Source organism: Ovis aries, chromosome 11 (genome assembly GCF_016772045.2).
Source record: "Ovis aries strain OAR_USU_Benz2616 breed Rambouillet chromosome 11, ARS-UI_Ramb_v3.0, whole genome shotgun sequence".
NCBI classification, from domain to species: Eukaryota; Metazoa; Chordata; class Mammalia; order Artiodactyla; family Bovidae; genus Ovis; species Ovis aries.
Genome location: NC_056064.1, coordinates 21674456 through 21698864, shown reverse-complemented (window position 1 = coordinate 21698864; position 24409 = coordinate 21674456). Strand labels below are relative to the sequence as shown.

At 52.5% G+C, this 24409-nt stretch overlaps 1 protein-coding gene across 4 annotated transcripts in view; it reads right to left on the bottom strand.

The window, feature by feature from the left end:
- ABR (ABR activator of RhoGEF and GTPase) overlaps positions 1-24409 on the bottom strand; it is a 187969-nt gene that overhangs the window by 91733 nt on the left and 71827 nt on the right. For all 4 annotated transcript variants that reach the window (XM_042255475.2, XM_042255476.2, XM_042255477.2 and 1 more), the window contains exon 2: positions 8397-8581. In XM_042255475.2, the coding sequence (XP_042111409.1) occupies positions 8397-8581 (185 nt within the window). The remainder of the gene's footprint in view (positions 1-8396; positions 8582-24409) is intronic.

Genomic DNA, 24409 nt, shown 5'->3' with positions numbered 1-24409 from the left:
ATAGAGTTCAATCACATGAAGCAAATGTTGGATATAAGCCAGTACATGACACTGTTTACACAGTAAAATAAAAACAAAATTAAAAAACTCTCCTGGATTTTAGACTGGAATCCTTGTTCTGCCTCTTACCAGCTGTGTGACCATGGGCAAGTCATTCAAACTCTCTAGGCCTCGGTTTCCTCATCTGTAAAATGGGGATAATTCTAATACCAACTCTAGGTTTGCTGAGGGTTTCCCAGGTGGCACTAGTGGCAAAGAGCCCGCCTGCCAATGCAGGAGACATAAGAGATGCAGGTTCGATCCCTGGGTCAGGAAGGTCCCCTGGAGGAGGGCATGGCAACCCACTCCAGTATTCCCGCCTGGACAATCCCATGGACAGAGGAGCCTGGTGGGCTACAGCCCACGGGGTCGCACAGCATCGGACACGATTGAGTGACTTGCATATTGCATAGCACATAAGCTAGGTCTGCTGGGAGGACTTGTACACGAGAGGCAGTGTCTGGCATGTGTCGAGTCTTTGGCAGGCAATAGCTAATTCTCCTCTCCTTTGGCAGGGGTGCTGAGGTGTGAAGAGTGCAGGAAAGGGGAGCCCTAGCCCAATCCCAGCCTCACCTCCCACCTCGTCCAGTGAACCCAGTGCTCTGGCCCCACCAGACCATTCCCCTCTTCTCACACCTCCAGAGGTCTTCCCACATTCCAGAACTTAAACAGCCCCCTTTATCTAGAATGTCCTTCCTGACCAGCTGCCTCCTCCATGCTGCCTTCCTTGATTCCCCCACCTGAGGCCACATGGCTTCTTCCTTGAGATGCTGTATTAATACATCTCTCAAGCCTTGAAATTGAGGGACTGTGTGCATGTGTGTGCATGTGTGTGTGTGAAGGGGGGTGCGGTGAGGGGCAATTCCTGTTTATCCCATAGCACCCAGAACAAGAGTTTATAAAAGGTGTGCCCTGGTGGTTTAGTGGTTAGGACTCTGGGCTTTCACTGCCATGGCTTGGGTTCAAAACCTGGTCAGGGAACTGAGATCCTGTAAGCTGCAAGGTGCAGCCAAAAAAAAAAAAAAAAAAGGTAAGTGCTCAGAAAAACACATAGTGAAGAGGTTTACAGGGCAAGACAAAGGGTCTCCCAAGAAGATAAATCAAGAGGTTCAGGTTGGGTGGATGGTACCTGTGGAACCCGGGCATCCACCGTGATACCCTCCAGAGGGGCCTCTGCTTCCCAGGCACGCCGGGGGGCGGGGAGGGGGGTGGCGCTGAGCCACCTCTGCTAGGACTAGAGTCGGGGTGGGAAGGCCCAAGGACAGCCAGAGCTGGGGACCCACGGAGAACTGGGTTCACATCCAGGGAGAGGGTCAAAGACAATCACCTGAGGAGCTGTCCTCCTGGGGATGCAGACTGTCTTTCCACAACTGCTGTGTCTCTTGGTCCTCCCAGCAGCCCTTCCAGATAGGAGGGATCTATCCTTATTTACAGCTGTGGGGACTAGGACTCTACAGGTTGTTTCAAGTTACAGAGCCAGGAAGATGTCAATCGAGCGCGCCAAGGCTTGTCCTGGACAGTTGGCAGAGAAGCTTGGAGATGAGCAGCCACCACTCATCAGCTCTGGGGCCTCGGGTGGGTCGTGTCACCTCTCTGTACCTCAGTTTTCACATCTGGAAAGTGGAGCAGTCACAGTGCCTACCTCCCAACGTGTGCTGAGGACTAAACGAGTCAGTGTTTATAAAGTGCTCCAACAGGGCCCAACCTTCTGTAACTGCTAGGCAAGCGTTTCTCTTCTTTCTGTCACACAGGCAGGAGGGTGTGTATGTGGGGGGAATCTGTGTGGCCTTCCAGATAGAAGCGACCGGATCATAACCCTGTGGGAGGAAAGTCCACAAGAACAGTGGTCCCCAACCTTTCTGGCGCCAGGGACCAGTTTCATGGAAGATAATTTTTCCATGGACTCAGGTGGGGGGAGATGGTTTGGGGATGAATCAGGTACTTTACATTTATTATGCCCTTTATTCCAATTATTATTACATTAGCTCCACCACAGGTCATCAGGTTATTAGATCCTGGAGACTGGGGACCCCTGCACGAGAGCATCATCAGAGCATCATGGTGGAAAGAAAGCGCTAGCACCCACTAGTGGAGGAACCAGGTGCGTGCGTGCATGACGTGCTAGGTCACTCAGCTGTGTCTGACTCTTTGTGACCCCCGTGGACTATACAGCCCGCCAGGCTCCTCTGTCCATGGGATTTTCCAGGCAAGAATCCTGGAGTGGGTTGCCATTTCCTTCTCCAGAGAATCTTCCCGACCCAGGGATCGAACCCGCATCTCCTGGTGGATTCTTTACCACTAGTGCCACCTGGGAAACGGGAGGAACCAGGTGAAGATGATGGAAAAGAGTCCGTGGGTAAGTCCAGCCTGCCGCAGGGGCATTCCTTGCCCTTCTGTGCCCTGGTAGAGCCCAGAGGCCATCCAGCCTCTGCCCCTTGGCGGCTCAACTATGCGGCCAAACGTCTCAAAGTTAAGGCATTCTCGGGGCAATTTCACATCTGTTGGTGTGAATTATGCAGGTCAGTTGGCCTCCCTGCCCCACCCCCAAAGACTCCAGAGCTTCAAGGGGAGAGGATGGGTCTGGCTGGGCTCATTCTCCTATCCACCGTCCTGGGATCTGCAGAAGATGAACCGACCTTCACCAAATACAGGCTGCTTTGGAAGTAGCCTTACTAGCAAGTATGAAGCATGTTAATGAACCATGATCTCAGCACACTAGCAGGGAGAGGGAGACCCCAGACAGGCCGTGAGCGCTGCAGGGATGCTCCAGGTTGGCCAGGCGTGGCAAATCAGGGAAGCCCAAATTCCACCCAGATATGAAGGGGTGGGGGGGATGCGATGATGAGCCAGAGAGGCCAGGGGAGGCCAGCTGTGGAGGGGCTGAGGGCCACAACCAAGGCACTGTGTCTCCCCACTTCCTATTTACATCCTCCTCGACTCGGATAAGCCAAGCAGCTGCCTGAGCCGTTGATTCCTCATCTATAAAATGGGGGCTCCTCCAGCAGTTGGAGGACTGGGTGGCAACAAAGCCGGGCACCCAGCGCAGCACCTGGCACGTAGCAGGGCCAGACAGGCTCCTTCTCTTTGCAGCGGGGACCAAAGATCCAGAAAGGAGCCACGAGGAGCGAGACTGCAGAGGCAGGAGGTTGGTAACTTGAGGAGCGAGGCCCGGTTTTATCTGCAGCTGGAAACCCCTGAGAGATGTAAAGATCAGGGGCAGCCCCAAAGCCTCCCAACCCAGGCCTCAAACACCATCCGAAGGGAGCAGACTGGGAAGCCAGCTGAGAGGCTCCCGGCTCTCCACGTGGCCTTCACCTAGAAGGAAATTCCTTGTCCTGCAACCTCAAATCCTGAACTACAAGCCTCCGAACAGACCAGGAAGGGAAGAGGGGGCAGCGATTCATCCCAGCTTCATCCCCTGAGACTGCATCCACCTAACTTCCCTGCTCCCGAGCCATCCTGGTGCTGGTTGGTTCTATTCCACAACACTGGGTGAACACCCCTAGGCGGCCAGGAGTCGCTGATAGGGTCCACACAGATGACTGGGGATCAGAGCTCTTGATGTCACGGGCAGACGTGCCCTGCAAGTAACTGTGCACACTCCCCAAACAGCAGAGGGCTCAGCCATGGGCTGGGAAATTTTCAAGGGGAGGTGTCGTCTGACTGGACCTGGCAGCACCACACAGACTTCAGCGTCAGAAAAACCCACATTTAGGGACTTCCTGGCGGTCCTGTGGTTAAGACTGAGCGTCCAGTGCTGGGGGCGCAGGTTCGATCCCTGGTCAGGGAACTAAGATCCCGCATGCCATCATGGGCCAAAAATAAAAAAAAGAGAAAGACCCAAGTTTAAACACATCTTTGGCTCCTCTGGCTGGTCTTGGGCAAATATGTCACCTCTCTGATCTTGCATGACCCCATGGACTGCACCCCTCCAGGCTCCTCTGTCCATGGAATTCTCCAGGCAAGAACAGTGGAGTGGGTTGCCATTCTCTTCTCCAGCTGTCTGGACCTGGGTCTCTCACATTGCAGGCAGAGTCTTTACCATCTGCACCACCAGGGAAGCCCACATAGGGCTGTGGTGAGCCTTACACAAGACAACCCATGTAAAAGGCTCAGGGTAAGTAGCTGTGGGAAGAAAGGGTGTGGGGGGGGGGGGGGGGATGAGAAGGACGACAATGGTGATCATCTCAAATATCCCCCACCCATCCTTAAACTATCCTGCCCTCTGGAGTCTGAAGCCCTCAATTCAGCAGCTGGTGCAGTCCTAACACATACAGACCTTACAAAGCGCTCCACCTGGCACCATCTTATGGGAGCTTCCTGACAGCTGTGTGAGGTCAAGAGAAAGGGAATTCTCAGTGTCTTCACCTGACAGATGAGCCAACTGGAGCTCGGAGAGGTTGAGTGACAGCCCTTAGGTCACACAGCTAGAAAGTGGCGGCACTGAAAGGACACCCAGATATTCTCTCTGCCTTGTGCCCCTTTGCAGTGTGCCTCCCGAGAGGGGAATCAGAGGAGTCCATGGTTTGCAGGGCGCACGCTTTTCTGCTTTTCTGTAAGACCAGGGTCCAGGCGGAGAAACGCTTAACCGCCTTGTCTCTGAGAGCAAGCCCCGCCCCTCCCTCCCAGGGTGAAAGCACGCCCTCTGCTGAAGCCACCAGAGGGCGCTGTGCTCAGCTCGGGTTCGGGGAAAGGAACGCTCCGCAGGGCGTTGGGCTTCACTTTTGACACCTCACTGGGCTGCACACTGGGACACGTCTAAGACACGAAGCACAGTGAGGCTGCAGCGGTGAGCTGGGGAGTGAGGAGCATGTGTCCTGCCGACACCAGAGACTCAGTTTCATCTGGGCTCCTGCAAATGCGAGGACAGATCCAACCCCAGGAAGGAGATTGCAAAAGCAGAGTCAGTCGTCCTGCAAACATTGGTTAGACCGGGTCCTTACCCCTCTTAAGGTCGGTGAGGAGAGTCTTGTGGGCCGCTGTCACCAAGAACTGAGGACCCACAGTGCAACAGGCCCAGCTCTACAGGGCTCACCGGGGCTATCTCAGTCTGTCCTCTCAACAACCCTGCAGGTATTTAGTCCTATTTAGACATGAGGAAACTGAGGGTCAGAGGGGTTATGACACTGGTTTAAGGTCCCACTGCTAGAAAGCAGCACATGTTCATCTATCCAAAGCTCATGGCCCTGCTATTCTCTGAGCTGCTGGGAGAGTCTGACCGTAGGGTTGGTTTTATGAACGAAACCGACGGGGCTACAGGTGCCCAGACATTTGGCCAAACATTATTCTGGATATGTCTGTGAGGGTGTTTCTGGGTGAGATTAATGCCTGAAACAGCTGACTGAGCAAAGCAGTTTGCCCTCTCCAATGTGGGTGGGCCTCACCTAATCAGCTGAAGGTCCGGATAGCCCAAAAGGGTGACATAAGGGAGAATTCACTTCAAGGTGGCTCAGTGGGAAAGAATCTGCCTGCCAATGCAGGAGATGCAGGTTCAATCCCTGGGTGGGGAAGATCTCTGGAGAGGAGATGGCAACCCACTCCAGTATTCTTGCCTGGAAAATTCCATGGACAGAGGAGTCTGGTGGGCTACAGTCTATGGGTTTGCAAAGAGTCGGACATGGCTGAGTGAGTGAGCATGCATACACAAGGGAGAATTCACTCTCTGCCTATCTTCGAGCTGGAACATAGGTCTTTTCCTGCCTTTGGACTCAATACAGACTAGAACTTCCACCATCAACTCTCCTGGACTTGGGCTGTAATTGACTATTCCATCAGTTCACCTGGGCCTCCAGCTTGATGACTGCAGAACTTGGAACTTCTCAGCTTCCATGATCTAGTGAGCCAGTTCCGTTTAATACATCAATTCTTCTTCTGTATCCTAAAGGTTCTATTTCTCTGGAGAACTCTAAGGCAAAGACTTGTTCCTTGGGCTTCCAGGAACAAGTCGGCTGCGTATTTGGCTGTGGAATATCCCGGCTGCCAGAGGCCATATCTCTGAATGTCTAGAACAATCATCTGATTTGGTCCAAAAGCCCCCTTTTTCCCAACGCCCCAACAGGAAGCCTGGCAGGGAGGGGACCTGCCTGGCCACATGAGCAGAGCCAAGTAGCAGAAACCTTGGCTTTCTTTTTCTTTCCTTCTTTTTTTTTTTTTTTTTAATGCTGTAACAGTTCCTAAGCACTCAGGAAGAAGTGTGTCAACTCTCCAGTGCCCCATTATAAACAGCAATACTTTCTGTGTCCACTAGATGGGGCCAGTGGCACAGCAGAACAGGCAGAAAGGCAACTCAGGAGAGAAGGTAGGCAGGCAGGGGGGTGCATGGGGTTGGAATCTTCAGTTGGGATCTTCAAATTGGATTAATGCTCCCCAACCCTATCTTGTATCACTTCTAGCCAATGGTGCAAAAGTTAATCCTGGGGTTTCCAAGCCCTATGGTCAGTTTTCACTGTAGCATCTCTTGAATTTTAGTCCTCAAACCTAGTTCTCTTGTGAGTCACCAAGCAAAATAGGCAGTATTGTAGTAAAGGAAGTCCTTGCCCGGAAGCCCCAGGGCTCCAGGCGGGGGCATCTCCCTGTTATGCCTGGGATCTGTTTCCCTAGAGAAAGCACCTGAGTACCTTTCACCAGGGCATCTAAAAGTTGATGGACAAGCATTCCTGAAAGGTGGTCATGTGAAGACAGGAAGTAAGGAGGAAGGCAGAGAGGGGAAAGGAAAGGTTCTAATCTGGCCACATGCTCTCAGCTCTCAGCCAGCATTCCTGGTGCTGGGTTGAGCCTGCAGTGAGTCTTTCTGTGCCCGCTCACAGGGGCAATGACGGACACTCCCCGGGATGTCTCTAAGCCCTGATGTGGTCAGAGACCCATAGGCAGTGTTGGAAAGCAGTTTTCACCTTGCCTTCCCTGCTTGGAGTCAGTTCAGGTCCCAAAACGCCCTCTCCTCCATCAGTAGCACATCCTGCCCTGCAGGTCCACGATGGCTGTCTCTCACCTGCCACCCTTCCCTGGGACCACAGGACAACACCCCAGAATGCTGGTTGTGGGGGGCCTGAGCCTGACCAACATCCTTGCCCATCATCTCCTCCTCCCACCTGCCCCACCCCCCTTCACCATCCCTTTCCAAACTTGTACTGCCTGGCAGCTGATAAGCTCTGCCTAGGCCTCTGTTGCCATGACAACAATGTGGCTTCCCCCAAGTGGGAAGCTGGTTGCCAAGGCCCTTGTTGCCAAAGGCTATAACAGCCACCCTGGTGTGTGAAGAGGGGGTGAGAGCTCTCCGCAGGGGTGGAGGGTGGCTGAGGAGGTTGGGAGGAAGGGAAGCAGGGGTTTCTCAAGAAATGGTAGAGTCCAGGCAGCCTTCCGGCTGGGACGAGCAGCACTGGGCCCTGAAGGAGAGAAACAAGTATCTCCTGGCATCTCAGCAACTGCTCCTCAAGGGTATTAGAGGGAAGAAAGGGACTCCCTACAAAACACAGCCAGACAGGCCCCCTACCAAGCAGGACCGAGCAATCCAAGCCCCTCCCCCAGCAGAAGAAGGAATGGTTTTGATTCTTCCCAATTTCAGAAGAACAGCCCCAGGAACCCCTCTGTCTCACTTCTCTTGTGTATCAGACACGCACACAAACTGGGTCCAGACAGAGCCAGTCCCTGTGGCCGGAAACAGCATTAACTACTAGGATTGCAAACCTCCACATGTCTTATCCCCAGCCCTGTCTCAGAGCCCATCCTCAGTATTGCTCGTGAAATGCTTCTCTTTGGAGCAGAGCTCTCACCAGTGGACAAGAGGAGAGGAGGACACCATGAGGGCTTATTCCCTTCCAGAGTCAGCAGAGGAGGGCTGGATGGGGCCGGGGTCCTCAGGAAATGCTACAGAGGCTGCTCACCGCCCCCCACCCGTGGCCGGCACCAAGGCCAGCCTTGGTTTGCGGAGCCAGCGTTTGTGCTGTTTACAGCCTTCAGGTCACGTGTGGAGTCAGTGCCCGGCCCAGGCCCAGAGAGGAGAGCCTGTTCCCTCCACGAGGCCCCATCCTGCTAGAGAGGAGCTGAGAGAGAAGGTTGAAAGCCGTGAGGAGCCCAGGAGGCAGGGGGAAGCAGATGGCTGGCAGAGAGGCAAGGACAGGTACTGGGTGGCACAGAGAGCAGCAGGTGGCGAGGGGTGATGGTGGAGGGCTAGTCTGAGAGCCCAGGACCAGAATGAGATGCCCAAGGGCACCAAGAAGGGCCAGTCCCCAGTTTCCCAAGTCCAGCACCCCAGGAGCACCCTAAGCAGAGCCTGGCCCACAGCACCCATGCCTGCCTACCCCTCCTCTCCCCCAAAACCTCCTCTTCCCCAACCTGGAAGGAAGAGCAGGGGTACCTACCCCAGGTGCCAGTCCCTCGGGTGGGGTGGGGGAGATGCTGTCCCCACCGCCCTGGCTCCGGGCGCTGAGCTGCGGCGACATGGTGGGCGACTCGTCGATGTACGGCATGGTCTCCGAGCCCTCCGGGGGCCCCTTCTGCTCCTCATTCCCCTCTGCGTCGTAGTCGTCCGCCCCGTAGCTGAAGTCTGAGACAAGGAACAAGAAAGGCCACTGAGAGTCCTCCACCAGGGCTGCCAGGGACTGGTAGCGCAGTGGGCGGCGGCGGCGGCCCCCGGCTGCCATGGCCCCGGCCCCACCATCCACGCCCGGCCCGGGCAGGGCTGCGCGGGCCGGCAGGCACCCGGCGCGGCGGTTCAGGGGCCCCGGGGAGTCCAGGGGGGGCTGCTCCGCGGGGGCCACCCGCTTAATAACATGTCAGTCGCGTACTTCGAGCTGCTGTTTCCTTTGCCTCCTGCCTAATTCCAAGTCTAAAAATTAGCAGTGGGAGCAGGAGGCAGGACGCTTCCAACTCTCCTCTGAGTCACCATTTTGCTTTTTATAGGGAGCAGGGAGGTGGGGGCGGGCCGAGCGATGTCACTTCCTGCGCCCCTCCTCCTTGGGTACCATTTGTACTCGGAGCCCCATCCCTGGCTGGTGGGGAGCAGGGCAGGGTTCGAGGGGTGGGGGCTGAGGAAGGGCCCCCGAGGGAGCCCTCGCCCCTAGGAACAAGGCTCCCGCGCAGGTCGGAGCCCAGGGCTGGCAGAACGTGGGCGAGAAGGCGGCCCGGGCCTGGCAGGGACCTGGTGGAACAGCAGAGTCCTCGAAAGCCGGCACTTATTTCTGTAATTTCCACGGAGGCTTCCTTCGGAGAAGGAGGGCAGAGAAGGCCGTAGGGAAGTCAAGCTGCCGTTAACCCTGCTGGCGCTGCCAGCACGACTCGGAGGCCAGAGCCCACGCACAGACACCCCCTCCCGGGACAGCAGGCCGGGTCCGCGGGGCAGCCGGGACAGGACAGCACCTGAGAAAGGCCTCCATCCAACTCCATCGGTGGGTGGGGGGGTCTCTCCTCCACCAGCACCCTGGCGGGGTCTGTCCCATCACCCGCTCGGACATCACTTCCTCCAGGGTGCCCTCCCTGGCGTCCCAGCTTGGAACTCCTACAGCGTGTGGCCTTCTAGCACCCCTGGTGATCCAGCCCATCTGTCCCTGAACCCCTGGGGTGAGGACTGGGTGTCAGCCCTCGCTGAGGGCCCAGCACCCGCGGCCGACTCGCGGCGGGGCCTTGGGCACGTGTGCAGAGAGTGAATGGGCAGAGGAATGCACTGTGCCGCTTGGGTCCAAGGCTTGAGCCAAGTTCTCGGTGGGGGCCCTGGCTCCTCCGCTGTCACAACATGCCGCCGCCCGGGGCAGCCAGCAGCCTGAGAATGGTGTCAACAGGTCACCAGGGCGCCCGGCCACGGCCACACTCAATCCAATCTGGCCCTTTGGCAGCTGAGGCTGCCCCCCCGCCCCCCACGGCCTCACTGCACCTGTTCCTGCTGACTTCCTCTCCTGTGCCGAGGGCCCATTAAGCTGTCAGGACCGTGAGCTATTATTTATTTTTTTTCCCAGGACAGGCACCCACGTGAAGAACCACCGGGCCTAGCAACCCAGCCGCTGGGATGTGTGCCCTGCACTCGGGAAATGGGACCCACTGATGGGGGCACACAGGAATTCTGCTGTTTCCAGGGGCCGAGAGGGAGGAAGAAAAGCCACAGCATTCAGCCTGCCCGAGGCTGGCACTGTGAAGGGGCCTGGTTGTTTGGTGAGACCCACTTACTCTGGAGAAGCACAAGGGAATGAAACGCCACATTAACTCTCCGTCTGTCCTCCAGGAGGCTCCAGGCTGCCCTATTAGTGCCTGGAGTCAAGGTCAGGGGTGTGAGCTATGGTGAACCCTGCTCTGGCCAACAGTTCCGACTCCAGCAGGCTGCACTGATTCTCCTCTACACTGACCAATTCCCAGGGGTCACAGGACCAGCGCCTTCACTCTCAGGACATTTCCCCAGGGCAAGGGCAGAGGGGCCACAGGGAGGGTGGTGAGGTTGGACTCTACGGCACAGTCTGGAACTGCCTGGGTCATGGCCGGGTGGGAAGTTTGCTGCCAGCTTCCCCGATGTGTGCCCAATTCATCCGTATCAGAGTGGGGGCTGTGGACCACGGCTCAGCCCAGCCACGTCGGTGAAGCTGCTCTCACTACAGCCAGTTCACAGACAGTCTCTGAGTCTCAGAGAGCTTTGCACAGAAAGGATCTCAACCCAAGTCTGTCTGTCTCCAAATGCCATCTTTCCCCTTCTGAATCTCATTACTTTCTAGAGGAATCTCTTTCCATCAGTACAAGGATTAGAGAAGAAGCCCTGCTTGGAGGCTGACCAAATAGGCGAGGGAAGAGTGGCAGCCACAGCAGCGGGGATGCCCAGGGGTGGAAGAGGATGCCCACAGAACTCTCTCCAAATTCTCCTGGATACTGCCCCTTTCATTTCATACTCCAGGAGACCCCAACAGCCCAGGAAGCCAGCCAGAGACCCTGGAAACTCCTACCAGAAAAGACAGACCTACAGAAAAGATAGAGACACCACCCCTTCGAGAAGGAAGGAGCCCTAGGAACTTGGAGGATGTAAGTCTGCCAAGCACAGCCTTCAGTCTGCGTAGGTCCCCAGACAGGAAGGCTGAGTGGACATGGCTAGGCCACCAGGTGTCAAAAGAGGGAGAAGGGGGTTTCTCTGGTGGTCCAATGGCTAAGACTCTGCACTCCCAATGCAGGGGGCCCAAGTTCCATCCCTGGTCAGGGAACTAGATCCCACATGCTACAACTAAGAGTTCTCATGCCACAGCTAAAGATCCTGCAAGCTGCAATGAAGATCAAAGACCCCGCGTGCCATCACTAAGATCTGGTACAAAATAAATAAATACTATAGAGAGAGAAGGTAGAAGAGGCTGTTGACAGCCAATATCCATTTCCCCTCCTAGTATCAGAAATCTCATTATCTTTGGAGTGGCAGTGTGCTCAGTGGCTGCTCTTCCTAGTGGTACAGGGTATGTGATGAAGTTCTGGCCAATGAGTATTAAGTGGATATGTGTGGAACTTTGAGGAAAGTTTCTGAGATTGTTTCAGCTAGAATGTATCTCCCCCGTCTCCATGCTTCCTCCTCCTGTTACCAGTTTGGAAAGCAGATAGGATGGCTGGAGCTTCAGCAGCCATACTGAACCACGAGGTGACCCTGAGATTAGAAGCCAGTGCTGAATACAGCTGAGCACAAAGCTAGGAGCCTGGGCCAGTGATGGCACGGGGAGCCAACGTACCACCCCAGGGCTGTCTATCTCTGGACTTCTTCTACATGAGAGAAGAAAAATGCCTGTTATTTAAGTCACTGTTACTTAGTTTTTATGTTATATGTAGTCAAACCTAGTTATAACTGATCCAGATGGTTTTCCTTGACATTCTATCTGGGTGCTTTTCCTACTGCCTTCACTATTCCTTCTAGTATCCTTGGTAGAATCCTCTTTCTCTGTCCACCCCTTAAAAAATACCTTTTTTTTTTTTTTTGGCCACACCTTTGGCTTGTGGGATCTTTGTTGCCCAACCAAAGATTGAGTCCACACCCTCTGCAGTGGAAGTGCTGAGTCCTAAACACTGGACCACCAGGGAATTCCCCCACACTGTTATTCCTACGCTTCTTTACAGGCTCCTCTGATGGCTCAGTAGTAAAGAATCTGCCTGCCAATGCAGGAGATGTGGGTTTGATCCCTGGGTCGGGAAGATCCTCTGGAGGAGGAGGTGGCAACCCACTTCAACATTCTTGACTGGGAAATCCCATGGACAGAGGAGCCTGGCAGGCAACAGTCCATGGGGTCCCAAAGAGTCAGACATGACTTAGTGACTCAGCCACACATCTTTATAATAGAATACTGCTCAGCAATAAAAGGGACAAGCTACAGAGACACAAAGAAATGACTCTTTACAGGCATTATGCTAAGTGAAAGAAGCCAGATACAAAGGAACACATCTTGTATGGCTCCACTTACATGAAGTTCTAGAACAGACAAAACTAATTTATGCTTAAAAAAAAAAAAAAAGAAAACAGCAGTTGCTTGTAGGGGTCAGGTGGGGACAGGATTTGGCTGGAAGGAGCACAGGGAATTTTCTAAGGAGATGGAAATGTATCTCGACAGGGATATGTGGGTACACAGTGATGCTTTCATCGACTTCATCAAACAGTACACTTAAGATCTGTGCATTTCACTAAATATTGAACTCTAGTTGATTGATTTGCATGTTAATGTGTCGAAGTGAAACATACCTAATGTTTGCAACTTACCCTGAAATACATACAAAACAAGATGCATTGATGATGTTCAAGAGGGATGGACAGATGTGTGATAAAGCAAGTGGAGAAAAAAGATAATTTAGACTCCAGATGGTGGGTCCAGGGGGGTTCACTGTAAGCTACTTTAAACGTTTAGGTAGGCTTGAAATTTTTCACAAGAAAATGAGGGGGAGAAATTGGTGTTCTCCAGGCTTCTTTTACACTTCTTTTACTCCCCTCTCCCAAATTTTATTTATATTCTAGGGAGAGGTCTGGGCTACAGACCCATCTCTTTGATTGTTTCCTGCACATCTCCACCCCCAGGAAATTCAAACCCAACCTTTTCCTGAACTTAATGTGCTAGATTACTCCAGTTGGAAACCAAGGAGTCATTCCAGATTCCTCCCTCTTCCTGTTCATATCCTACACCCTGAGATATCCCCACTCCCCATCCTTTTTCCCATCCCCATCAACTCATACAAGGACAATACCAACACTCTTTCCCCGTGAGTGCCAGACTACAGATCTGATGATTCAAACTTCGACAGTTCCCCATTCACTTCAAGGGCACAAGCCAAACTCCTCAGCAAAAGGCCTTTCTTGGTCACCATCTGACTCTTTCTTTACAGTCATATTCTGCAGTTCTGTAATATCAGACATTTTCTAGGTATGTCCCTGCAAGCCCCTTATCCAAATCCTAACCTTGGCACTCATAAATGTGACCTTATTTAGGAAAAAGTTTTTTGTAGATGTAATCAAGTTAAGGATCTCTAGAAGAGATGATCTTAGACTAACTGCGTGCAGGCGTGGTAAGTTGCTTTAGTCATCTCTGACTCTTTGCGACCCTATGGAATGTAGCCCGCCAGGCTCCTCTGTCCATGGGATTCTCCAGGCAAGAATACTGGAGTTGGGTTACCATGCCCTCCTCCAGGGAATCTTCCTGACCTGGGGGTCGAACCCGTGTCTCCTGCATTGCAGATGGATTCTTTACCGCTGAGCCACTAGGGAAGCCCTCTAGACTAAGATGGACCTGAATCAGATGATGTGTCCTTATAGGTAACAGCAGGGAGAAGACACAGACACACAGAAGAAGGTCATGTGAAAACAGAAGCGGAGATCGGGGTTATGCAGCCAGAAGTCAGGGGATGCCTGGAACCATGAGTTGGAAGAGGCAAGCAAGGATTCTCCCCAGCTTGGTGCCTTGGCAGGGAGCATGGCCCAGCCAACACCTTGATTTCGGACTCTGGCCTCCAGACTCTGAGCAACTAAATTTCTGTTGTTTTTAAGTCACCAAGTTTGTGCTAATTTTTTCTACTGGCAGCCCTATGAAATTAACAGCGCCCTAACATGCTCGTTGTTTCCTACCTCTGAACCTTTGCCCATGCTGCTCCTACACCTAGAACCCCCTCTTCACCCCTTGTCCACCCGGCGAAGTCCTATTTAGCCTTCAAACACAGCTCAGCATGAACCCTTCTCCTATGAAACTCCTTGTCTCCTTCACATAGAAAGTGCTTTTGCAATCCAATGAGAAAAACTCAACTTGCTAAATGAGTTACAGAAATGAACAGAAAATTAAACAGAACAGAAAATTAAACGGAACAGAAAATTAAAACAACTATAAGTGCCCAGTGTGTAATATGTGTGTGTATATATATATATATATAATGTTAAATGTAACCTCAATTGTAACCTCAAAGAAAATGCAAACTTCTATACTTTGCAATTTTCCTATCAAATCAGCAAGGAAAATACCCAAACTTGTACGAGGACAGGCATTCTTAGAATTTCTTGGAGGATATGTACAACTGGCACAACTTTTCTGGAGTCAGTTTGGTATCAAAAGCTTTAATAGTTGGTATAGTTTGTTTTTTTTTTTTCCTGCACTGGGTCTTCATTGCAGTGCATGAGATTCTCCAGTTGTACAGGATTGAGGTGTGAGGGCTTAGTTGTCCCAGGGCATGTGGGATCTTAGTTCTCCAACCAGGGATGAACCCAAGTCGCCTGCACTGGAAGATGGATTCCTACCCACTGGACCGCCCCGGAAAGTGCTGGTACAGATTTTAACCCAGCATAATCTAAGACTGTGTACTAAGAAATTAATTGTAAATGTGCATAAATAAAGTTATAAGATTATTAATCACAGGGCTGTTTATGACTGTGACATTAAAAACAAGCTGAATGATTAATTATATGGAATTATTGAGTAAATTATGGTATTTCATCAAGATGAACTACTATGTAGTCATTAAAAATTATATGGATGATTTACATTATCTTATTAAGTAAAAAAAGAAATTAACAATAGTATGCACAGTATGTTGTTGTTCACTTGCTCAGCCATGTCTGACTCTCTGCGACCCCATGGACTGCAGCACACCAGGCTTCCCTGTCCTTCACCATCTCCCGGAGTTTGCTCAAACTCATGTCCTTTGAGTCGATGATGTCACCCAACCATCTCCTCCTCTGTCGCCCTCTTCTCCTCCTGCCCTCGATCTTTCCCAGCATCGGGGTCTCTTCCAATGAGTTGGCTCTTCATATCAGATGGCCAAAGTATTTGGAAAAAAAAAAAAAAAGAAGTTTATATGCTTATATCTGTATGTTGCCTGAAAGGCAACAACACAAAACAATTATAAAGCATTCAGAGTCTGAGGATTTGGGAGAAATTATTAATAATTCATAGTCTCTGTTCTCTAGGCTACAAGCAGACACTGCTTGTCTTCTACTCGGTATCTAGCTTCTCTCCTTCCCTTATGCTGGTTTTATATGAAGTGACAATGAGCCCAGTCCCAGGCAAAATATCCACTTTCTCTGCCTCTCTTACAACCAAGAGTGGTCATTTGACATAGTTCCGGTCAATGAGATGCTAGTGAAGGCCTCTGGCAAAGCCTTTGCTCTAACAGTTAAAGAGGGACTTTTCACCTTCAACTCAGATGTGATGGCTGGAGCTACAGTGGCCACACTGCTGCTGTGAGGAAATAATCAAGAAAGAACATAGACATTTTCCTGATGCTACTGAGCTACTTTCACTTTCACTGAGCTATGAGCCACACTAGAAACAGCCTACCTCATTTCTTGCTAAACAGGAACTATAAGCCCCTATATATTGGATTTCCTGCCAGTTAAAACGAACAGTCTTAAGTGAAATCCTTACAGCCCAGTAGAGGAAGACAGTCCAATAAGCACAAAAACCCCCTAGATGCTATGACAGAAGCACCTCACAGGCAAGGCAGAGAGGTGGGAGGAAGAAACAGGATGGATGAGGGAGTGGCTGGATGGGCTTGGGTGATACTCCAAGGAAGGTAGTTTATCACTGTGGCTAAGAACAAGAACCCTGGGTACACACAGCTGCAGCTCCAATCCGGGCTCCATCACTTCCTAACTGCTCTGTGCTCAGAGGCAGCCGCTTACAAATGGATATTGGTTAAACCAATGGCTGTGAAAGAGGATGGCATAGAGATGGAGCGCACAGGGCTACCTTGAGGATTAAGCTGGATAACGCAGGCAAAGCACTTAGCACATAGTAAGCACCCAACAAAGCTTAGCTGCTATTATTAATATAATTAACTGAATCTCGAAAGATGTGTGGGTGCTTGCCAGGCAGACGGGGGACAGGAGCAGAGTTCTACGCAACGAGAAGAGGCTTGGCAAAGGCACAAAGTGTGAACCTGCAGGGCCCCTTAGGGGGACTATAAATAGCCTGGCCTGGCTGGAAAACTTAGCAGAGAGAGTAAGGGGCAGATAGCACTGGAGAAGTGGGCACAGACCAGCACACCGAGGGCCTTGTGAGCTAAGCGTTAGGCAGGATCCACTGGGGACAGTTGATTTGGACCATTATCCACAGTGGGACCTCACCAGCCCCATTATTGCCGAGCATCGCTAACTTTAGACAGTTCCTCCTGATGCGTATGTTCCTCTGTCGAGTTACAATGAAGGCAGCATCCTGTGACCTCCAGATTGCCCAAGAATCACCCAGACTGGGACCACATGTGATCACAGAGTTACCTATTTCAGGCCTGTGATGGAGTCTCTGCCAGATGCCAGGATAACATGAACCAACCAGTGTCAGACCATCTCAGACACGCTCCTTTTGGGTAATGTGAAGAGGTGGCCAGAGGCTGTAGGTTCAAACCCAAATGACAGCCCTCACTTCTACCACCTCCAGCTCTAGTAGTCACAAGGGGGAGGAAGGGGCACCCAGATGGCTGGAGGCACACAGGTGTAAAGCTATTTACAACCTTCCCCTGGGAATGTCCAGTGACCGATGGACATTGCCGAGAATCTATCCTGGTATCCCGACCCCCAAAAGAGATGCTGAGGACAGCTTGAGGGATCTTTCCCATCTCCTCTTGGACACTCTAAGAATCTGTGGGTGCAGGATAAAGATGAGTTCCAGGTGTGGAATAGTCCTTCCCTACCAGCAGGGGAGGGACAAAGGCTGATAAACTCATTTTCTGCCTTAGAACTGACAATGGGAGTGGGGGTAAGGAAACCTTTGGAGACAGCAGAGGGAAGCTCAGGCCTGACCACGCTTCCCACTAAAGCAGCATCAAACGTCTTCAGAGAGCATCAAAAGTCTCTGTATGTAGAGACTTTCCTGGTGGGCCAGTGGCTAAGACTCTGTGCTCCCAAAGCAGCGGGCCCAGGTTCGATCCCTGGTCAGGGAACTAGATCCCATATGCTGCAATTAAGAGTTCGAATGCCGCAACTAAAGATCTCGAGTGCTGCAGCAACAAAGATCGAAGATCCCGTGTGCCGAACTCATGCCTGGCGCGGCCAAAAATAAGTCTCCGTATGCCACTCGCTGTGTCAGGCGGTAACAGAGCCAGGGGCACAGACTCCACCCCCCTTCCCGACCTCGCAGGGTGGTTCTAGCATGCTCATTGCCATCCGTGCCTTGTCAAGCCCTGGGCTGTGCACGCACCTCTTTTCACCTTCAGAGCAACTCTGTGATAGACAAATCTTACAAACAATATGCTGAGCAGAAGAATCCAGACACAAAGGAGCACACACCGCATGAGTCTATTCCTATGAAGTTCAGCAGCAGGAAAACAAAGCGATGGTGATGAAAGTTCACAGGAGAGGCTACCTGGGGGTGGGCCGAGGGAGGCATTCTACAACTTGATCTGGGTGGGTACATGAGTAGAGGTATGTAAGAGGTCATATTAAACGCTATGCTTAACATCAGGCTTCCCTGGTGGCTCAGCAGTAAAGAATCCACCTGCAATGCAGGAGACATAGGTTCGATCCCTGGGTCGGGAAGATCCCCTGAAGTAGGGCATGCAACCCACTCCAGTATTCTTGCCGGGATAATCCCAGGGACAGAGGAGTCTGGCAGGCTACAGTCCATGGGGTCACAAGAGTCAGACACGACTTAGCAACTAAACCACCACCACCATGCTTAACATTGGTGCACTTAAGAAAGATTTTTAAGGGACTTCCCTGGTGGTCCAGTGGTTAAGATGCCGAGCTCCTGATGGAGGGGCCCAGGTTCCCCGCATGCCACAACAAAGAGTCTGCATGCTGCAACTAAGACCCAGCATAACTGAATAAATTTAAAAAAATTTTTAATTAAAAAATATTAAAAACCAAATTAAGCATTACCATTATGCTTCTCATTTATAATCAAGGAAGTGAAAGCATAGGGGGGTAATTCAGTTGCCCAGTTTTAAAGGCTGTTAAATGACGAACCAGTCTGAATACTACAAGTGTGACTCCAGGACCTGTCTTCAACCATTATAATAGGTATGACCTGTACAAACAGGAAGGGGGAAACCACCACCTGGGTAGGTTGCTCTCAGGGCCCACAGTGGGAAGAGGCAACCTGTGTCAAAGCCTGAGGGAGAGGGCCAGCTGGCGAAAGGTCTGGGGGCGCCTTGAAGCACTGAGAGAGGAGGGGAAGGAAGAGGCCGTTCCCTGAGGGGACAGAGCTTCAAAGACGGGGCAGGACCACGTCCTTCTGCTCGGGGCACTGATGAACAGGCTGGTGAAGCTGAAGCCGAGGTCCTGGAATCCCTCCTCCTGCATCACTAGAGTCCTTCCAATCTGCCATTCCTATCGCTGTTGTTGAGTTGCTAAGTCGTGTCTGACTCCCAAAGCCTGTAGCCCGTCAGGCTCCTCTGTCCGTAGGATTCTCCAGGCAAGAATACTGGAGTGGCTTGTCATTTCCTCCTCCAGGGGCTCTTCTCGACCCAGGGATCAGGCCCGCATCTCCGGCACTGCAGGCAGATTCTTTGCCGCTGAGCCACCAGGGAAACCCTTTCCTGTCACTAGGTCCCAGCAAATGGTTCTGCCCCCTTCTCAGACCGCCCCTGGATGCCGGGCAGTGGATTCAGGCCAGTGCCGACGCTGCCGTGAAACATGCGCAGGTGGTTTCCCGATGTTAGCCCCTCCCCCAGGAGGTACGCAGAGCTGCCCGCGTGTGCGTACTCAGTCACTCCAGTCACGGGCAGGCTTGTGACACTATGGACTGCAGTCTGCCAGGCTCCTCTGTCCATGGGGTTCTCCTGGACGGAGGAGTGGGTTGCCATGCCCCCCATCCAGGGGATCATCTCCCCCCACATCCTCAAACTCCCCCACCTTCCCAGCAAGCCAGGACACCCCCGACAAGCGGGGTCGGTTCTGAGGCTGCCGACCCCCACGGCGGCGCTCATCTCCTTCACACAGCTGAGGGGTACACAGGGCTATGAACCTTGCCCTCCCCTCCCCCCACAATCTGGTGGACGCCAAGACAGTCAAGGCAGACCCGGAGTCTGGAGCTGAGCAGCCATAGAACCTGGGAAACTGCTCTGCGGACCATCCTCTAGTCGGCTCGGGCCTCCCTCTGAGCTTCAGTTTCTTTGAAGCAAGAATAACAGTGCCGTGTCTCAGGCTGGCTGTGGGGCGTTAAACGTAAGGGGGTGACAGAACTTGGACAGCATCTGGGCAGAACAACCCTCAGTAGAGGTCGGCTGAAGGCACAGGAGAGCGGGCTGGACACCTTCAGGAGCCCATGACCCCAGATATCCCATTGGGAGTCCCCTCCGAGGTGGCAAGGCACCAAGGTGAGGCCTTCTGAGACCAGCATCTTTCCCACAGGTCAAGTCGCCTCATTCTCAGCACCTCCTGCTCCACAATTGATGGAAGAGGGAGCCGGGAGCCAGGGCAGGACAGTGGTCAAGGGCATGGGCTTTGAGTCAGACTCAGGTTCCAAACCCAGTATTGTCATTTAAAAGCCATGTGACCTTGGGCAAGCTACTTGACTTTCCAGAGCCTCAGTTTCTTCATCTGTGAAATAGGGCTACCAGGCAATGCCTATACCTCATGAGGTTTTTGCGGGGTCCCCATGAAAAAAACAGAGCTTCCTCGGTGGCACTAGTGGCAAAGAACTTGCCTGCCAATGCAGGAGAAACAAGAGACACGGGTTCTGTCCCTGATTCAGGAAGATCCCCTGGAGGAGGGCATGGCGACCCACTCCAGTGTTCTTGCCTGGAGAATCCCATGGAGCTAGGAGCCTGGTGGGCTACAGTCCATACGGGTGCAAAGAGCTGGACACAACTAAAGCAACCCAGCACGTAGCATGAAAAAATAAGGGGCTTCCCTGGTGGCTCAATGGTGAGGATCTGCATGCAATGCAGGAGACGTGGGTTTGATCCCTGGGTCAGGAAGATCCCCTGGAGAAGTAAAGGGTAACCCTCTCCAGTATTCTTGCCTGGGAAATCCCATGGACACAGGAGCCTGGTGGGCCATGGGGGTGAAAAAGAGTCAGACACCACTTAGCAACTAAACAACAACAACATGGACAAATAAATGCAAGGTAAAGCACCTGGTTCATGACAGGTGCTAAATTAAAAAGTAACTGTTATCCTCACTACCCCAGTCTCCTTGCTGAGCAATAAGGGCCCTTCGGGATCTCCTAGTCCTTGAAAAATAAACAAACAAAGCAAATCGGAGGATTGAAAACATACAGCTGGGCTAGGCTCCAGCAGGCTTTGCGTCATCGGTAGACCCAACTGTTCATTGGTCAGCCTGCATTCAGTAGGCTTAGCATCAAGCAAGGCGTGGTCACAGGCCACGGGAGTACTTGAAATTTGAACTTGGGAATTCCCTGGTAGTCCAGTGGTTAGGACTCGGTGCTTTCACTACCGTGGTGCAGGTTCGATCTGTGGTCAGGAAATTAAGATTCTGCAAGCTGCCCAGTGCAGCCAAAATTTTAAAAATATATAAAAAATAAATAAAATTTGAACTTCAAGACACCAGTTCCAACCTTTTCTACACTTTGGAATTCCCTGGGAAGTCTGGTGTCTGGCTCCCAACCCAGAGATCCATATTAAATTGGTGAGGGGTGGCCAAGGCAGCAAGGCTGTTAAAATCTCCCCAGGTGATTCTAACGTATTGTAAGGTTGGGAATCACCAGTTTCAGACGAGGACCCCGAGGTCACAGCCCCTAAAGTCAAATGAAACTCAACTCGAAAACAGTCCCAGGAAGCCATCAGCCAGGCTGTCTGACAAGCACGGGAAAGGTGACTTGTAAGAGGCACGGTTTGACTTAAGCCCTGACGGACTGGAAGGATTGCTGGTGAAGAGGCGAAGGAGGTGCACAGACCGGGCTTTACTCTGGGCAGGCACAGGGGTCAGGCCCTGACCCATTCACACTGGGGGTGGGGCTCAGCCTCGGCCTGCAGCAGCTGCCTGGACCGCAGGATGGCCTCCTCCTCACCCCCAGGCCTCCAGGCAGGCCTGGTGCCAGGGCACTAGCCGCGGGAAGGAGCAACAGGAAGACAGAGCAGAAGCGCCCCGACAGCTGGTTCCCGGAGGCGCGGGCCGCTTAGCCCGAGCGCTCGGTTCTGGCTCCGCCCCCGCTGCTGAGAACAGGCTCAGACCCCCTGCCGGGGTGCGGCTAGGCCTCTCTGGTTGCCATGGTGACGCTAGCCTCTCCTCCACCTCCCGGCTCCCCCGGGGAAGGAGGCAGAGACCGTGGCCGCCTGGAGAAGCCAGGACTCCAAGGCCTGAAACAAAGGAGTCCTAGGTTTGGGGGCAACCGTAGCAAGGGTCGAAGAGGCAGGCGAGGGATGGGGAACCTGCCAATGCCAGCCCTGGGCAGAAAAAGGAGAGCGGCTTCACAGTGTCCAGGCTCAGAGAGACAGATGAGAAACGCTATTATCTGCATCATGTTTAACTGTACGTATCAAGCCCACAGCCAGGATCTCATTTCATTCTCAAAACCCAGGGATGTTGTCAGAGTAGATATTACTCGCCCATTTTACACAGGGGAAGACTGAGGCTCAAAGAGGTTCTGGGTCTCATCCACAGCCACCTGGCTAAGAAACAACTGAACCACACCATCAAGCCTGCTGTTTGGACCAAGTCTATTGCTTTTTGTACTTGACCTAATTCCCCACTCAGGTAGAGGGGCCTAAACTTCCTAATTATTCTGTAGGAAATGCAGGTATATGTCACCAAAACATATAGGAGTAATGGTGCAGAACAACTGGATGACCTCACCACAGTGGAGAAAAACCTACTTCATGTGTAAATGGGCAACAGCCGGTCAACAAACAGCTCCTAAATTATGTACCAGACACAGTGACAGGAATAGACCCCAAGCAGGACTCAGTATCCCCAGCTGTGCTACCATCAGCCAGTCAATGGGATATAATGAGTGGACACTGGGGCCAGAAGTCAGATCTGGGTTCTGGTCCCAGCCCCACACAGCCTCTCCTTCCTCACTATAAAATAGGATGACACTGCTGCCCTGCCCAATCCACAGGGCTGCCGTGAAGATCAAGGAGGGATAGCAAACAAGGAGAATATTCACAAACAATACATTAGCCAATCAGACCCAAAAAAAGAAGAAAAAAATTCTTCTACTAAGAAAGTCAAGTTCATATTCATTTGGTCTTTGGTATACGCCTGCTGAGATGGTAAAGAATCTGCCTGCAATGCGGGAGACCAGGGTCCGATCCCTAGGTGGGGAAGATCCCCTAGAGGAGGGCATGGCAATCCACTCCAGCATTCTTCGGAGAATCCCGGGGCGGGCTACAGTCCATGAGGTCGCAGAGTTGGACACAACTGAAAGACTAGCACAGCACAGCACCTACTCCGGCTTACCCACTAGGTGGCAGAAGTCTGGAAGACAAGGACGGCCATCTCCTATTCACTTCATTTTATTCACGGCACCCAGGACAGCATTCGCACACAGTGGATCCTGGATAACTGTGACTGGCTGATACAGTCCCTTAAAAATCCTCTAATCTCTTCCCATAATAGCCAATTCAATTACTTAGGGTCTGAGGCCAGGAGGTCACAGATAAATCCTCTAGGGATTCTAACCTTTGATAGAGTTAACAGCTTTCCCTTGCCTCCTGCTTCCCCTCTGAACTGTCATGAATTGGTAACAAGTAATGATCCTGGACTGATCTGATTTATTAAGGCTTTGCTCCTCCTCCTCCTCTCTCCCGGCTCGCTGGTAGGAAATGCGACTGGGCCCCCAAGGGGGAGAAGGGAGAGCAGCCAGGGGGAGCAGCTGGAGGAAGAATCAAAAGACCATTATGACAATGACCTTCGAATCCAAGTCCACTTATCACCAGCCTGGGCTGGCCTCCTCAGGGCCCCTCTCCCATATATGGTTGCATGAGTCCTTGGGGGTATTTATGAAAAATTAAATGACTCTCAATCTAGTGCTGAGAAGAAGGCAGGGCCAGTTCAGAGGACAAATATCTAATACAAGGTCCAGAGAGGTTGGTGAGACTTTTAAAGAGGCCTTCACACGTTGGTGGCAGCCAGGATCAGAATCTCTGCCCCCGCCTTTGACATCATCCCTTCAATCCCAGAGCCTGGCGACTCCAGGCTCCCGCCTCTCTGCAGAATCAGCCAAGACATTCCCAACCTGCACACACTGGCACACCCTCACCTGGACATCCTCAGAAACACCCTGCACCTCTGTGCGTCGCTGCCCGGCTTGCTGGCATTCAGTCCAAGCTGCTGGTGCTCCAGAGTCTCCCTACACCCTAAAAAAATCTCTACGATCGTCCAGGGTCATAAGCTACCTCAAAACTCACGTCCTTCTCTCTTCCCTTCAAAGGGCCAGGGGTTTCGCCTGCTCCAGCTTCCTTTTGTCACCCACCAAGGGGAGATGAGGGTAACTCCCCAAATCAATGGCTGCTTCCTGAAATACCAAAGTCATCTTTCCTCTGGGTGGTGCAAAGCCAGGTGAGGGCTAAGCTGGGGAAGGGCAATGGGGTTCCCCCAGCCAGCTCATTTCTGCTCTTTGCCCACATGCATACACACACATGCACACACACACATACACAGACACGCCCACCTCCTTCAGGCCCTGACACCTGCGCCTCCCCCTGCTCTGATCAGCCCTTGTACACAATTCTCCTTCTCCTTCTTCCCTGCGGCAGTGACCTTGGAGGCCATGGGTTCCAGATGCTACAGCCTCCATCATGCTGGGTCCCTGAGTAACCCTGTGGAGCAGACCCTGCCGTACTTGCCGTGGACCAGTGTGAGCAAGCAGCAGACCTTGCTTGTGCTCAGTCACGGGGATTTCAGAACCACACTGGTTCCCTGGTATTACCAGCCTGCCCCCTAGCTCCTCCATGGGAGGTCAGTCTCAGAAAGGTTCCATGTCCCCAACCCAGCACCTGACAGTCCCTTCCTCCTAAGCCCACCCGTGCCGGGCCCACGGTGCGCCCCTGCTGCTCTTCT